Here is a 12,432-nt window from a genome sequence, read left to right as displayed (position 1 = left end):
GTTCTCCCGTCGCCCCTCAGCCCAGACAGCCTGGCTACGGATAGTTTCCTTTTACGCCAGATCATACTGGTTGTGGTACATGTCACTTGCTCTGTCATTGTGGATCCTGGTAGCTGCATTCTAGTTCCCATAGCCAAGGCTGCTCCCCACACCAACCCAAACCCAGTGAGTGAGGCCCCAGCAGCACTGCGGAGTGGCCAGTCCAACACCAGGCAAACGTAAAGCTACTGTCAGAAGACTGGTGTCCCAGGAAGGGTCAGCCCGGCTCTGCCATTCACTGCTCCATCCAGGAAGTCCTTGACACTGTGCCCCATTTGCACATGTAAGGTGGCGAAAGCAATACGGAAGTCACTGGGGTGTTGGGAATTAAAGGATGTCGTAACGGTGATGCCCACCATTCATGGCACATCTTTGTGCCATCATTCCCGAGGGGCTCGCCCAGGGAGGAGTAGTGTATGGGTGCCAGCGGCATCCACGCATCCTAGAAAACATACAGTAGGCCCGCCTTTCCTCATCTTGCCCTCAGACCAGCACCAGGAACCGTCCCGGGGCCCTCGGGTCTCCTTCAGATCCAGCCCCTGGAGCCCGGGAAGCTCTGTTCTCAGGACTTGCTTCCTAGCCCTGGAGTGTATTCCCTGAGGCCCAGGAAGAGGCCCCCGTCAGCCCCCAGCCCCTGGCCAAGGGCGCCAGAGCTCGGGAGAGCCCAGAACCGGCACTTTCTCTTCCTGGTTGTAGTCTCCATAGTTCTTGCGGTTTGCTTGTGTTGGATTTATTTTACAATTTGCTCTGTTTTGTGAAGGAGAGGGAAGACGAACGTGCACTTGTCTTTATTCTGCTCTCCCAGCGTCCTGCCGTCAGCACTTTCCCTTCACGGGGCGCACGGAACAGGGGCTCCCACCAGAGGGGTGGGTTTCTCTGGCCTCCCCACTGTCGACCTGCCGCTGTCTGTGCCCCGGAGCATCTAGTTAGTGATTTGTTCTGAGGTCCTGGGGAGGAGGAATAATCATCTCAACCTGGGAACCGACAGTTCCACCCACGCTTTTCCCCATTAACGGAAAATAGGGTGACATTTGTACATAGTGGGTCTCGCATGCTCGTGGAAGAAGGTTGAGGACACTGTCGTTTTTGGCTTTTCTTCTCTCTCCCCTTAGCCCTGCTTTCTCCACGATACCTTCAGTGATTCCAAAAACCATTGTGCTAGTTTCTGAGCCTATTTTTCAGCCCCCAAAACTGCCTATTTTGAGGTGGGGCTGCCTGCAGGCACTGTCTCCCTTTGCACTTCTGGGCTCTGCTCTCCCTTTTGAGCCCCATCCTTGTGGCTCCCATTCTCCCTTCCTCGGCAGAGAAGGCAGCAGCGACCCTTCCCAGTTGGTCTCTTTTACCCTAAAGGTGGTTTGTGTCCGCCCATCACCTGAGGACCCTTCCTGCACGTTTCAGCATGGGCAGTGCTTTGGCTTTCCCAGCTCTGTCCTGTGTTTCTTGGGGGGTGGGGTTCAGAATGCGTCCGCCCTCCTTTCCCTGCTTCTCTTCGGTTAGCACCTTCAGTGCCACTTCTCTTCAGTGGCACATACACTGGCTTGACAGACAGGGAGGAACAGTTTGTGGCGCTGCCCCTCCCGACTGTGCACCCCAACCTCCCTGCCCTGGGAGTCACTGGCCCAACTGCAACACTCAGCTCCCAGCCAGTTTCCACGCACATGGCAGCCCCAACCAACTAGCATCTCTGCTCTTGCTGGCGCAGGTCAACAAGCATGCGTTTTCTGGAGGCAGAGACACCATCGAGGAGCACAGGCAGTTTGGAGGCAACTGTGACGTGGACGTGTCCTTCATGTACCTGACCTTCTTCCTCGAGGATGATGACAAGCTTGAGCAGATCAGGAAGGTGAGCCCGCAGGCTGCAGGGTCCAGCTGGCCCCTGGCTCTCTCACGTGGGACATGAGGGGTGGTGGGAGCCCCTCAGGGCCTGGGCCTTGGGGGAGGTCCAGCTGCCTTCAGCCACGCGCCAGGGAGCCTCGGGACAGCTAGTTCACAAAGGAAAGCACAGGCTGCAGTGCAGTGGCCACCCACAGCAGTCTCCCCTTGCTGGACACCACAGACAAGTACATCCAAACAAGACAGAATCAAAGCTAAAACAACTCCCCCACCTAGTGAGCGGAGCCTGTGTTGTGGTGTCAGCAGGTGCTTCAAGGCTCACCCGGGTGAGGCAAGTGTCCTGGTGCTGCCTCTTGGCGTGCGGTCTGGGGGAGAAGTATGAAGGGCCCAAAGGATATCTGTAGCCTTTGCCTCGGGTTTTCCAGTCCTCAGAATCTTGCCCACGTAGCAGTCCTAAGAGAGAACTCTCCATAGGAACATGTTTAAAACTGATTACAGTGAAAAATTCAGATCAGACCGTACAGCACCGGGAGGCGGAGAAGCTGGCAGGGCGGGAGAGGGCAGCCGGGCGTCCAGTGTGGGGACGGCGTGGGCAGTCGGTGGGAGTCGTGGCCCCTCATCAGTCGGGGTCCTCGGCATTGTAAGAAAAGCAGAGTTTGAGGTGCAGTTTCTTGTACTTCTGAGCGCAGCCCTGCGCCAGGCTTCGCATGGGTGCCGCGGGCTGGGCTGGCGCCCGGAGGAGGTGAGGGGCCCAGGCGCGTGGGGCGGCTTGTCATCGTGGTCTGTCTCCTCCGGGGCAGGATTACACCAGCGGCGACATGCTCACTGGTGAGCTCAAGAAGACACTCATCGAGGTTCTGCAGCCCTTGATCGCCGAGCACCAAGCCAGGCGCAAGGAGGTCACCGACGAGATAGTGAAAGAGTTCATGACTCCCCGGAAGCTGTCCTACGACTTTCAGTAACGCTCCTTTTATATGTGCTTATAAAGAGATGTAATTTACCAGTAATTCCAGCCCAGTCAAATCAGCACGACCCGTAGGCTCTGCCACACGGTAATTACTGGCCTGGTGTCTGTAAGCCCTGTGTGCGTATCAGTACTGTTTCCTCCCGTGACGTCCTCCTTTCTGTCTCCTGTGGGCAAAACCTGTGGGGGTTTTGGGGTGATCGGGTGCCACCTAACATTTCGTGGTCAGACAGTCCAGCTGGAGTCTCTCCCACAGAGCAGTCCCCACGTGTGGGACCTCTGGCTCCCTGTCCCCTGGCCAGTCTGTGGGGTCCACAGGACAGCTCCTGCCGTTCCCCACGTTCTCTTCAAACCTGCTCTCTGGAAGAATATGGAGTCTGTATGTACCTGGAATCTAAACGGCATTATCGTAAATTAAAACATGTTTTGGAAAGTGTACGTGGGGGAGTATAACGGGCACAGATGTATTTCAGCCCGTGTCTAAAAAGATTTAAGAGAAGAATTGGCAGCTGATAGCTTTGTGATGTGTTTGGCTGAGAGCGCCCCCAGCTCGAAAGCTGCTTTTCATGTGGAATATTGGCCCGAGTTGGCCGGGCTTTGTTAAATTGAGCTTTCTGTGGGCAAGACTCCAGTTCACTTACCACGCTCCACACCATGCATGTACCGCACTCCAGAAATCATGCTTCTCCCTGAATATACTAATACTTGGTTTCCACCAGATAATCCTCCACACTCTGCCCTGAAAGCCAGTGGCCACTTCACGCTGGTTGTGCCAGATGCTGAGGGGTCTGTTGTCTTTGCAGATGCTTTTGTTTTGACACTTGACTGGCGAGGAAGTCTCTCTGCACAGAGCAGTGCCCTGGGGCAGGTGGATGTAGCTAGAAAGTGCGGCAGCCCTCAAAGCCCTGAGCGGCACGTCCACGGGAGGCCTGGTTAATCGTGCGCCCTGTGGAGTTTGGAAAAGCAGAAGACCTATCTCAGGGAAGGCCCTTGGTTGAGGTGTCTGTGCTTTCTGGAGGTGCAGGGTCCACTCCCTCATGTCACTTGTTGGCGTGAATAAACTTCCTTCAGTCCTGCGTGTGTGGCCGTTCTCTGTTGGGGATTCAAGGAGGGAGCAAGCCCCTGTGCTGCACCTGCTGCCGAGCGCTGTGGGCCGTGCAAGGGCGGCCCTTGAGTCCTCCAGGCTACCTGGGAGTGATGTGTCTCAGTGAGCAGCTGTCCTCCGCAGACAAGGGCGCGGCCACGGGGTGGGCAGCGGCGGGGCTGGGTGGTGCGGGAGCCAGACTGGGGTCTGAGCTTAGCTGCCCGTCCAACCGAGGCCCTGCCAGGATGGGCCCTACGCTCCCTCTCCCTGCCCAGCCTCACTTGCCGGTGGGGAAATGGAGGCTCAAGAGAGGGCAGTGGGATTTGTCCAAGGCCACACTGTGTTTGTGACAGAGCAGGCCTGTCCTGCCTCTTGCTGTCTCCACACACACACAGACGGACCATTTGACAAATGAGGGCACCGAGGGTCCCACCCTGGGAGGTGCTCAGGTACCAGTGTGTGGCACAGCCTCATCCGTCTCCTCCCCCACCTCAGCGCCCACTGACCAGAGCCCCAGTCCGGTTCCAGTTCACCTGGTGGCTGTGGCCCTCCTCAGCTAAAGGACATCCCATCACTCCCTGCCCCCATATCCCGGGTGTGCTGTGCAGATAAAACGAGGGGCCACATGGCAAGTCCTCAGGGCAGCAGGGCAGCAGTGGCTGTCGGCATTGGGGCCACAGGAGGGAGGGGCTGTGGCCCCTCACAGGCCCGCTCCTCCCACATAGGCTGTGTGACTTTGGGCAGGCCACCTAACCTCTGGGGACCCCCACCCCCTCCCTGGAGCAGAAGACTAATGATACCTCATGTTTCAGCCTTAGCCGCAGCAGCAGATCCCTGGCTCAGAGGTCAGGTGACTCAGAATGGTCACTGCTGGGAAGGGCCACAGCCACTTCCAGTCCCCAGTTTGCTGAAAAACAGGATCTAGGGGATCCCCTAGAGATCCCCCAGGTTAGGACCGACCAGTGCAACAGCCCAACAGGTGTTGGCAGGAGGTGTAGCGTGGGGACTCCTGCCAGAGGAGCTCCGATTGCCCTTGTGGGTGGGTCAGGCCCCCACGCCCCGGTCCCCCAGGCTGTGGGGACAGCGGCTGAGCCGTGGCTGGGCACAAGGCACAGTAGACACTGGGAGCACACTGCCAAGGACACACATCAGGACGAGAACAGAAGGGGGCTCCTGGCCATCAGACAAGTCCTGGGGACTTGTGCCCCTAGGCCCCTCCCAGAGGCCCATGATTCTCCCATGGGCCGGAGACTGCCCATTGTCTCCCGCTGGGAATTTCAGGTGCAGCCTGGACTTTGTTACCACAGCCGGATTGATGGGAAGACCCAGCTGGGCCCGCCTTCTCTTCCCCATTTCTAAAGGAGGCCTGGGTCGGCCCTCCGTTGGGCTTTGCCACCTGGAAGCTGTGGGGAGCATGAGGACGTGGGACGTGGGACGTCCTGCAAAGCCATTTGCTCACCATGGGCGGGGCCAGCTGCTCAGTGACCGGGAGTCCCCACGCTCCCCAGCTGTGCCCGGCAGAGCCCAGAGCACTGCCCAGAACTCTCCTCCCAAGGCTAAAGCAAACAGGCCCCCCGGTCTTCTTGCCAAAAGTGGATCTGGGGGTCAGGGTTTTGATGACCTAGCAACCTTTCGGTAGCACCTGGCTGGAACAGCATCTTTAACTTGTTAGCACCTGGCTAGACTGTGTCTTTAACTTGCAACCGGATGAACTTTTAGGAATCTAGAGCAGGGCTTCATTGCACACCCCCTGAGCACCTACTATGTGCTAGGCCCTGTGCCGGAGAGTCCAAATCAGACCCGTGCTGCCCTCAGACAGCTCACAGTCTTGGGTGGAACGGGATGATGGGTGGCGGGCAGATGAGGGACCCCACAAGGAGCCAGGGCCCCGTGGGAGCCTGAAAAGCAGCCTTGTGGTCAAGCAGGGAGAGCTTCCCGAAGGAGGTGATGCCTGGGATGTGGAATCAGAGGAGGGAAGGGTGTTCCTGGCGGAGAGCTCTAGGTGTGAGCAAACGCTTGGGTCAGTGGGACAGGAGGGCCCACCCTGTGTCCTGGGAGAGAGTTGTGTTGAGCCAGAACTGGTCCCTCAGTCCAGAGACATGGCCAAGGCCAGCATCAGTGAGTATGATGGAGGCAGGTGTTGGCTGGCTTTGCCAGAGGGCTGTACCTGCCAGCCCTGGTCCCGATGTTCCCCCCCCCCCGCCCCGTTACTGGAAGCCACGTGGTGCCACCAAGAGGACTTCGGAAGTGCGGGTGTGAGGCCCCCACCACCCCTGCCGCGGAGGGCAGGCCAGCCCCGTCTCTGAGCTGTTCGCTCACCTGGTGTCAGGCGGTTGTGATGACCTGCGTGAGGGACCGGCCCCCAGCGGTGCTCAGGACACACCCCCTCCCGCCCCACTCCAGGCCCCTGTGGAAAGGTGGCTCACGGCCAATTGTCCGGGCAACCGAGGGGCCAGGAACTGGAACGGGCTGGAACCCAGTTTCTCTCAGAAAGGGGTGGGTTTGGGATGGGGCTGCTGAGGAGAGCAAGCCTCACGCTGAAGACGGAGTGGCCTCCCATGGCAGGGCTCAGCGCCCCGAAGGCCCAGTGGGGGGAGCCAGCCCGAGTGCAGGGCCTCGGTGTGCCTGTCTGTGTAGTGGGGACATTGGCCACACCGGTCTGGAGGGCTCGGCCTCTGAGGATAAGCCGGCGGCCCGCCCCACAGAGCACAGAGCACCACTGAGCAGGCCCAAAGGTGGTTTATTGTCACAGCTCCCCGCTGAGTGTCTGGGACCCCCCATCAGGACAGGGTGCGTGAGCAGGCCCGGCGCCACGCTGGCCATGCGGGCCGGCCAGCGCCGTCTCTGAGCAGCCTGCTGCAGGGGAGCAAGCCGAGGAGAGCCGAGTGGGGGCCTCGCGGGGAGGGCGGCCAGTGGGCGGCCGGCAGGGGTGACGAGGGAGCTGTGACTCCGACGGCATGCTCAAACCACTCCGAGCGACGGCCCACTCCTCCCTGGCTCCAGCGACCCTCAGGCCAACCCCAGGCTGGTGGCAGATGGGCCCCTCGACGTCCTCGGGGTGCGTAGCCGGGCAGGCGAAGCCCCGAGCACGGCTGATCTGGGTGTCCCGGCGGCTCAGTGGGGCCCAGACCCCAACACGCTCTGCGCCTCCGCCAGCACTACGACGTCCGGGAGCCGCTGGCGGGTTGGCGCCGGGGGCGTCGGGCTGGCTACGTGGACAGGCCCCGGATGAGCCTCAGCACAGCCTCGTAGGTGACGAAGACCACCATGTTGACGGGGAAGGCGCGGCAGCAGTTGAGCGTCAGCCCCTTGAAGAGGACGCGCGGCCCCTCCTCGCGGACGCTGGTCACCACGCAGTGCAGGAGGCCCCGGTAGCGCCGCTGGCCCTGCCCGTCCGCCTGCAGGCGCGACTTGATCACGTCCATGGGGGTGGCCACGGCCCAGGCCAGGACCCCGGCGCAGCCCCCGGCCAGCAGCACGCCCAAGACATCTGCGGGGGGAGGGGGGTGCCGAGCGCCTCAGCCGCCCGCCAGAGCGGGGGGGCCAGGGCAGGGCCTGCGTGACCCGCGCAGAGCTCCCCACCCTGGGAGGCGCCGCGCCTGCTCTCCCGGCCCGATCCCCGCTGTGCCTGTCCCCCGTCTGCAGGCCCCGGGCCCCCACTCACCTGGCTGGCTGTGGCCAGCGGGGGTGAGCTGCTCGCAGAGGATGGTGTAGGACAGGAAGTAGGTGGCGAAAGAGTGGCCGTCCCGGAAGAGCAGGGCCGAGCTGCCCTTGTAGAGACCCCGCAGCCCCTCCTCACGGGCCACCGTGGCCAGGCAGTGCAGTGGCCCTCGGTACTTGGGCCCGGGCACCGAACCCGCAGGGGGCGCAGGACACATGGGGGGCGCGGCCGAGGGCCCCGAGGCCGAGGGGCGCCGCTGCTGCGTCTGCGTCTGCAGCCGGACCTTGGCCACCTCGGTGGGCGAGGTCAGGAACACCTGCAGCGGGAGTGGGGGGCACCTAAGGAGACGCCCGCGGGCCGGGCCTCCCTTAGCCTCTCGCTGCCCGCGGAACCCCCGGGGGGCTCGGACCCCAAGAAGCCGCCGCTGGCCCGGCCGTCCCGGAGCAGCAGGGCTCAAAGCCAGTGCTCGCTGTTGCAGCACGCTCCGCGGGCACAGGGCGGCCTCCATACACGAGGGGAGTCGTGCAAACACGTGTGACTCAGGCGCGTGAGAGTGGTTATCACATAATTAATATGCGAATGTCACGCGTGTATTATGTAACGGATGTAAGCTTTTAGTGTAAGAATAACACAATACTAAATACTTAATAACGATAACATCGTCCTACTAATGTTACTAACAGCGCCGGCTGGGGGCCTGACACCCCTCACCCTCGGGATCGCCACCACGCCTCTTAACGGGTGAAGAGACCAGAAGCCCAGAGAGGCTCCCCAGCTTCTTGCCCCAGGTCACGCAGCTGCCGAGAACCCACTGAGCCCTGACCCACAGCTCCCGGCCCTCAGGCAGTCCGTGCGCTGCCCCAGCCTCAGTTTCCCCCTGTGCTGGGCTGGGGGCGCCTCTCGGCCTCTCCCAACCCTGCAGTCCTGAGGTCCCCGGTGCCCCCACCCTACTCACGCGGACCACGCCAGAGGCAAATCCTGACAGCGTGATGTCGGTCTTGGCGGGCTTGGCGTCGGGGCTGCCGTAGCGGAATCGGCAGATGTGCGCGAGGCAGTGGCGGTAGGTGCCAAAGGACACGGACGAGATCAGGGACACGGTGCACACGGGCAGCGAGAGGCCTCGGTAGAAGCCCCGCAGCTGGCGGGCGGACACACAGGACCCGAGGGCCCGAGTCAGGAGGCCCGGCCGGGGAGAGGGCTGGGGCTGGGCCCTGCTCTGGCCTCCCTGGCCGGGGGTCCTCGGGCCCGCCTCCGGCTGCCAAGGCTCTGAGCGTCCCCGCCTGTAAGCTGGGGATCCTAATACTCCACTTCCGAGGTTATGTGAGGGGATGAAGAGACAGAGGGCCAGGCTGGACCTGGGACGGCTATTTGATGAGGAGGAGGAGGAGGACGTTGGATAGCATGCTTTATTGTTGCTGTTTTTGCATTTGTTCACCCCCCGACCAGCATCCCCTGGACCAGGCTCTGAGCTGGGCGCTGGGGACACCTAACGGCTCCACCCGGCACGGCTTTCAAGGGGTGCCCCTCCTCGAGGGGACAAACGCAAACGCCTGAGGTCCCTCCCTGACCATCAGAGGCCCCAGAGGCCACCTGCAGGCCCTCCCCTGAAGGCGGCACCCCCTCTGTGCCGACGCCTGGCTCTCGTCCTCAGAGAAAGCAGCAGGCCATCCGGCAGATGACAGAGCTGAGCCTCCCCTGGGTGGTGGGCGGGCCCGGGGTCTGAGGCCCTGACCGCCTCCTGCCCATTACCCGGGGCCCAGGCCTACCCGCTCTCGGCGATACGTGTCCCACACGCAGTGCCCGATGCCCCTGTACTTGGGCTCTGTCTGGATCTTGACCTGTGAGAGAAGCAGGCTTCAGGGAGGGGTGGGTGCAGGAGACCTGGAGGGCAGCCTAGTCTCAGGGGCCTTCGGGCGGCCGGTGGAGGCCTGGCTGTTGCCGTACCTTCACCGTGTCCAGGGGGTAGCCCACAGCAACACCGCAGACACCTGGAAGGAGGTGCAGGGGAGCAGGTGAGGAGGGAGGCAGGGCCGAACCGCAACCCGCTCCCGCTGGCAATCAGCCCACCCGTCTGTCCACACCATGTCTCATCAACCCTGAGCGCGTTGATGCAGAGAAGGAAACGGAGGCTCAGCCAAGCCTCTAGCAGTTCCTCCTGGGTCTTGGCTGGGGAAAGCCAGGGACGCTCCACGGCCTCAGCTCGGGGGCCACATTTTGGGAGAGCCTCTGCCCCGACACCTGCTGGGCCGTGTCTCCAGGCCGGGCAGCCTGTGATGGGCCTGCCTTCCAGCTGCGGGGGGTGTGTGGGGTTGAGGCACAGACCCAGCAAAGGCCAGGAGGTGGGAAAGCCCAGGTCACCCAGGGCTCTGGGAGGGACTGCCTGGAACCACAAGTCTGAGCGGAACAGAGTGGGATGTGAGGCTTCCCAGACCAGGGCCCTCTCCCTGCAGAGGGCCGGGTGCCACCATCCTGTTCTTTCTCCTTTCCTGACACCAGGGCCTCAGCGTCCGAGCTCCCGGCACTGCCATGGGGAGCCCAGAGAGCCACAGATTCCTGGGGTTACATACCCTGAGGGCCACCTGAGGACCATAAGGCCCTTCGGGGCTCTGCCCTGATCACTTGGCATCCCGGGACTCGAGGAATGCACATGAATGAATGATCGAGTGCGGAGTGAGTGAACAAAGCAAATGAAGCAAAGGACCGACTGGATGACTTGGTTCGAATTCCCTCCTTGACCCTCACACAGACCTCACCAAACTCCTACTCGTCCATCAGAGCCCCGCCATGCCATCGCCTCCTCTCTGGAGCCCTCCCTGACCCCTGCATCTGGGCTGCCTCTGTGCTGGAAAACATGTTGATCAGAGTCCCCGTCACGTGGTCTGGCTGCTGTCCCACGCGTGCCATGTCTGTCCTCCACAAGGACAAGCCCAGGTCTGACCTGGCCCGGAGCAGACACGGGACTCGAGAGCCCTTCCTGGCTCCGTGATCTTGGCCAAGTCAAGTCCCCTCTCTGAGCCTCCTCCTTGGGGGGCTGACATCCAGGGCGGCAGCTGGCCTGGGGCCTCAGCAGGGTGCCCGGTGAGGCCAGGGTTCCCGTGTGTCCTGAGTCAGCTCTGCTCCCCCGCCCCGGGGGGAGAGCACCCCACGCCATTCCTGGGAGTATCGACCAGCACCCACTGCTGTTTCGCAAGACCTGCAAGGCCGAGGGGGCCTCACCCAAACAGGCTCCCCGGCTGGAGGATGGAGGGCCCGGTGCGGGGGAGCCCGGCCCCAGCCTGTTTCCCAGCGGGCCGGTTATCTCCCTGGACTCGCCTTTCGCAACCAGCGCTGCCCCCAGGAGGGACAACAGCTTGGGAGGCCAGCAGCCGGGACAGCACAGCCAGCCGCGGGTGGGGGGGCTTGCAGGGCCTCCCCCCTTCCCCGGCCCACCCCCTGCAGCCCGGGTTTCCGGCCCCAGGCCTGCTTGTCCTCACTGTCCACCCCGCCCGGGCCCTCCGTTCCGACGGCAGCTCGGCCACCCTTCCCCACACCGATGGCTGTGAGCCCCCCAACCCCCCCAGCCCCTCCGCCGTGGGCCCCCAGGCCGAGACGTCAGGCCCGTGCGGACCCCCCGCCCCGTGCCCCCTCCCAGCACCTGCGGCCGCACCAGGTCCTGACCACTTCCGGCGCCCCTCGAGCCCCCTGCCCTGGGGGGCTACTGTCGGGGCCCAGCACACCCCAGCTCCCCGTCTGTTACCTCCGATGGCTCCAGCGACAAAATCCATGGACGGCACAGGGGTGGGGGAGGCCCTCGGGTCTGCCTGCCTGCCAGCAGTCGTGCCACCGCCGGGGTGGCCTCAACAGCAGCTCGTCAGCTCCCGGGCGACCTTAAATACCGGGGCCGGGGGAGGGACAGGACGCAGGAGCCCGCTGACCAGTGGCGTCGAAGGCAGAGGCCGTGGGGTCAATGCCCAAACCCAGGCACCGGGCAGCTGGACTCCCTCCCACCCCCCGCCCCCCCGACGACCCTTGTCCCAGTGCCCCTGGGACCCAGGTATCAGGAAGTGTGTGAGAGGCCACAGGCTGGCTGTCCACACTGCCTGCGGGGCTGGGCCCCAGGCCCGGTCCAAACACCTCTGGGGACGTCCCCCACCAGGCCCAGGCTCAGGCCTCCGTGGCGTCCTCAGGCCTCCTCTGGGTTCCTCCTGCCCGGGACCCCTCGAAGCTCCATCCTCATTCCCTCAAGAAACACCATGTGAGCTGGGGGGAGCTGAGGCTGCAGTGAGGTGGCTTAGAGCCCGTCCTGTCCTCAGGGGGCTCCAGCCGGCGGGAGGAAGTGGGGGCGAGCACGGGCAGCTTGCACGAGCCCCCCCTTGCCCCACGGCGTGCAAACACCGGTCACAGCCCAGTGTCTGCTCCATGCCCTTCCCGCTGCCCCAGTCCCACGGTCCCACGCCGTCCCTGTGCACCCCATCTGTCTGCTGCTCCCCGGGCCCCGCCGGGCCTGTCTCTGCTCGGTCCCCAGCGCCCAGCACTGACCAGGGCTCCCTGAGCAAGGGGCCCACAGCTAGGGACCAGAGGCCAGGGCTGCTGACTGGGCCTCTGACTAAGGCCAGGGCCTTCGGAAGGGGAAGGGGCCCCCACAAGAGGCAGCTTCCACCTGCTGGTTCCTTGCAACCCTCGTAAAAAAATCAGTGACCCCTGGCAGCGCGCCCCATCTACCAAGCACCACTCCTTCACCGGCTCCTGGGGTCTCATCACAGCCCCCGGAGGGAAGCAGGGCTAAGGGTCCCCATCTTACAGATGGAGCCACGGAGGCCAACAAAGGGGATGTGCCAAGGCCGTGCAGGTGGCAGGGCTGGATGGGATGGC

The 12,432-nt window shown here is 63.0% G+C and overlaps 2 protein-coding genes across 8 annotated transcripts in view; one reads left to right on the top strand and one right to left on the bottom strand.

Moving 5' to 3' along the window:
* WARS1 (tryptophanyl-tRNA synthetase 1) overlaps positions 1–3,912 on the top strand; it is a 34,358-nt gene extending 30,446 nt beyond the window's left edge. For 4 of the 6 annotated variants that reach the window (XM_077910614.1, XM_077910618.1, XM_077910617.1 and 1 more), the window contains 3 exons: positions 1,742–1,882; positions 2,673–2,830; positions 3,640–3,912. In XM_077910614.1, coding sequence (XP_077766740.1) covers positions 1,742–1,882; positions 2,673–2,830; positions 3,640–3,661 — 321 coding nt within the window. In that variant the 3' untranslated portion in view covers positions 3,662–3,912. Of the gene's footprint in view, positions 1–1,741; positions 1,883–2,672 lie in introns of all 6 variants that reach the window. The other 2 variants (XR_013386886.1, XM_077910619.1) reach the window with 2 other exon arrangements.
* Positions 3,913–6,640: 2,728 nt separating this feature from the next.
* On the bottom strand, positions 6,641–11,451 carry SLC25A47 (solute carrier family 25 member 47). 2 transcript variants are annotated; one of them, XM_077910620.1, is made up of 6 exons: positions 11,318–11,451; positions 9,526–9,569; positions 9,348–9,419; positions 8,537–8,719; positions 7,585–7,897; positions 6,641–7,410 (listed from the first exon to the last, which is right to left on the bottom strand). In XM_077910620.1, the coding sequence occupies exons 1-6, from the start codon at positions 11,343–11,345 to the stop codon at positions 7,130–7,132; spliced, it is 921 nt and encodes a 306-aa protein (XP_077766746.1). In that variant the 5' UTR covers positions 11,346–11,451; the 3' UTR covers positions 6,641–7,129. The 2 variants fall into 2 exon arrangements, with proteins under 2 accessions (XP_077766746.1, XP_077766747.1); XM_077910621.1 differs by lacking the exon at positions 9,526–9,569 and having other exon boundaries at positions 11,318–11,434.
* Positions 11,452–12,432: the final 981 nt, after the last annotated feature.

This window comes from Canis aureus, chromosome 9 (assembly GCF_053574225.1).
Source record: "Canis aureus isolate CA01 chromosome 9, VMU_Caureus_v.1.0, whole genome shotgun sequence".
NCBI classification, from domain to species: domain Eukaryota; kingdom Metazoa; phylum Chordata; class Mammalia; order Carnivora; family Canidae; genus Canis; species Canis aureus.
The sequence above is the reverse complement of the archived record's forward strand: the minus strand, read 5'-3'. Positions and strand labels throughout refer to the sequence as shown.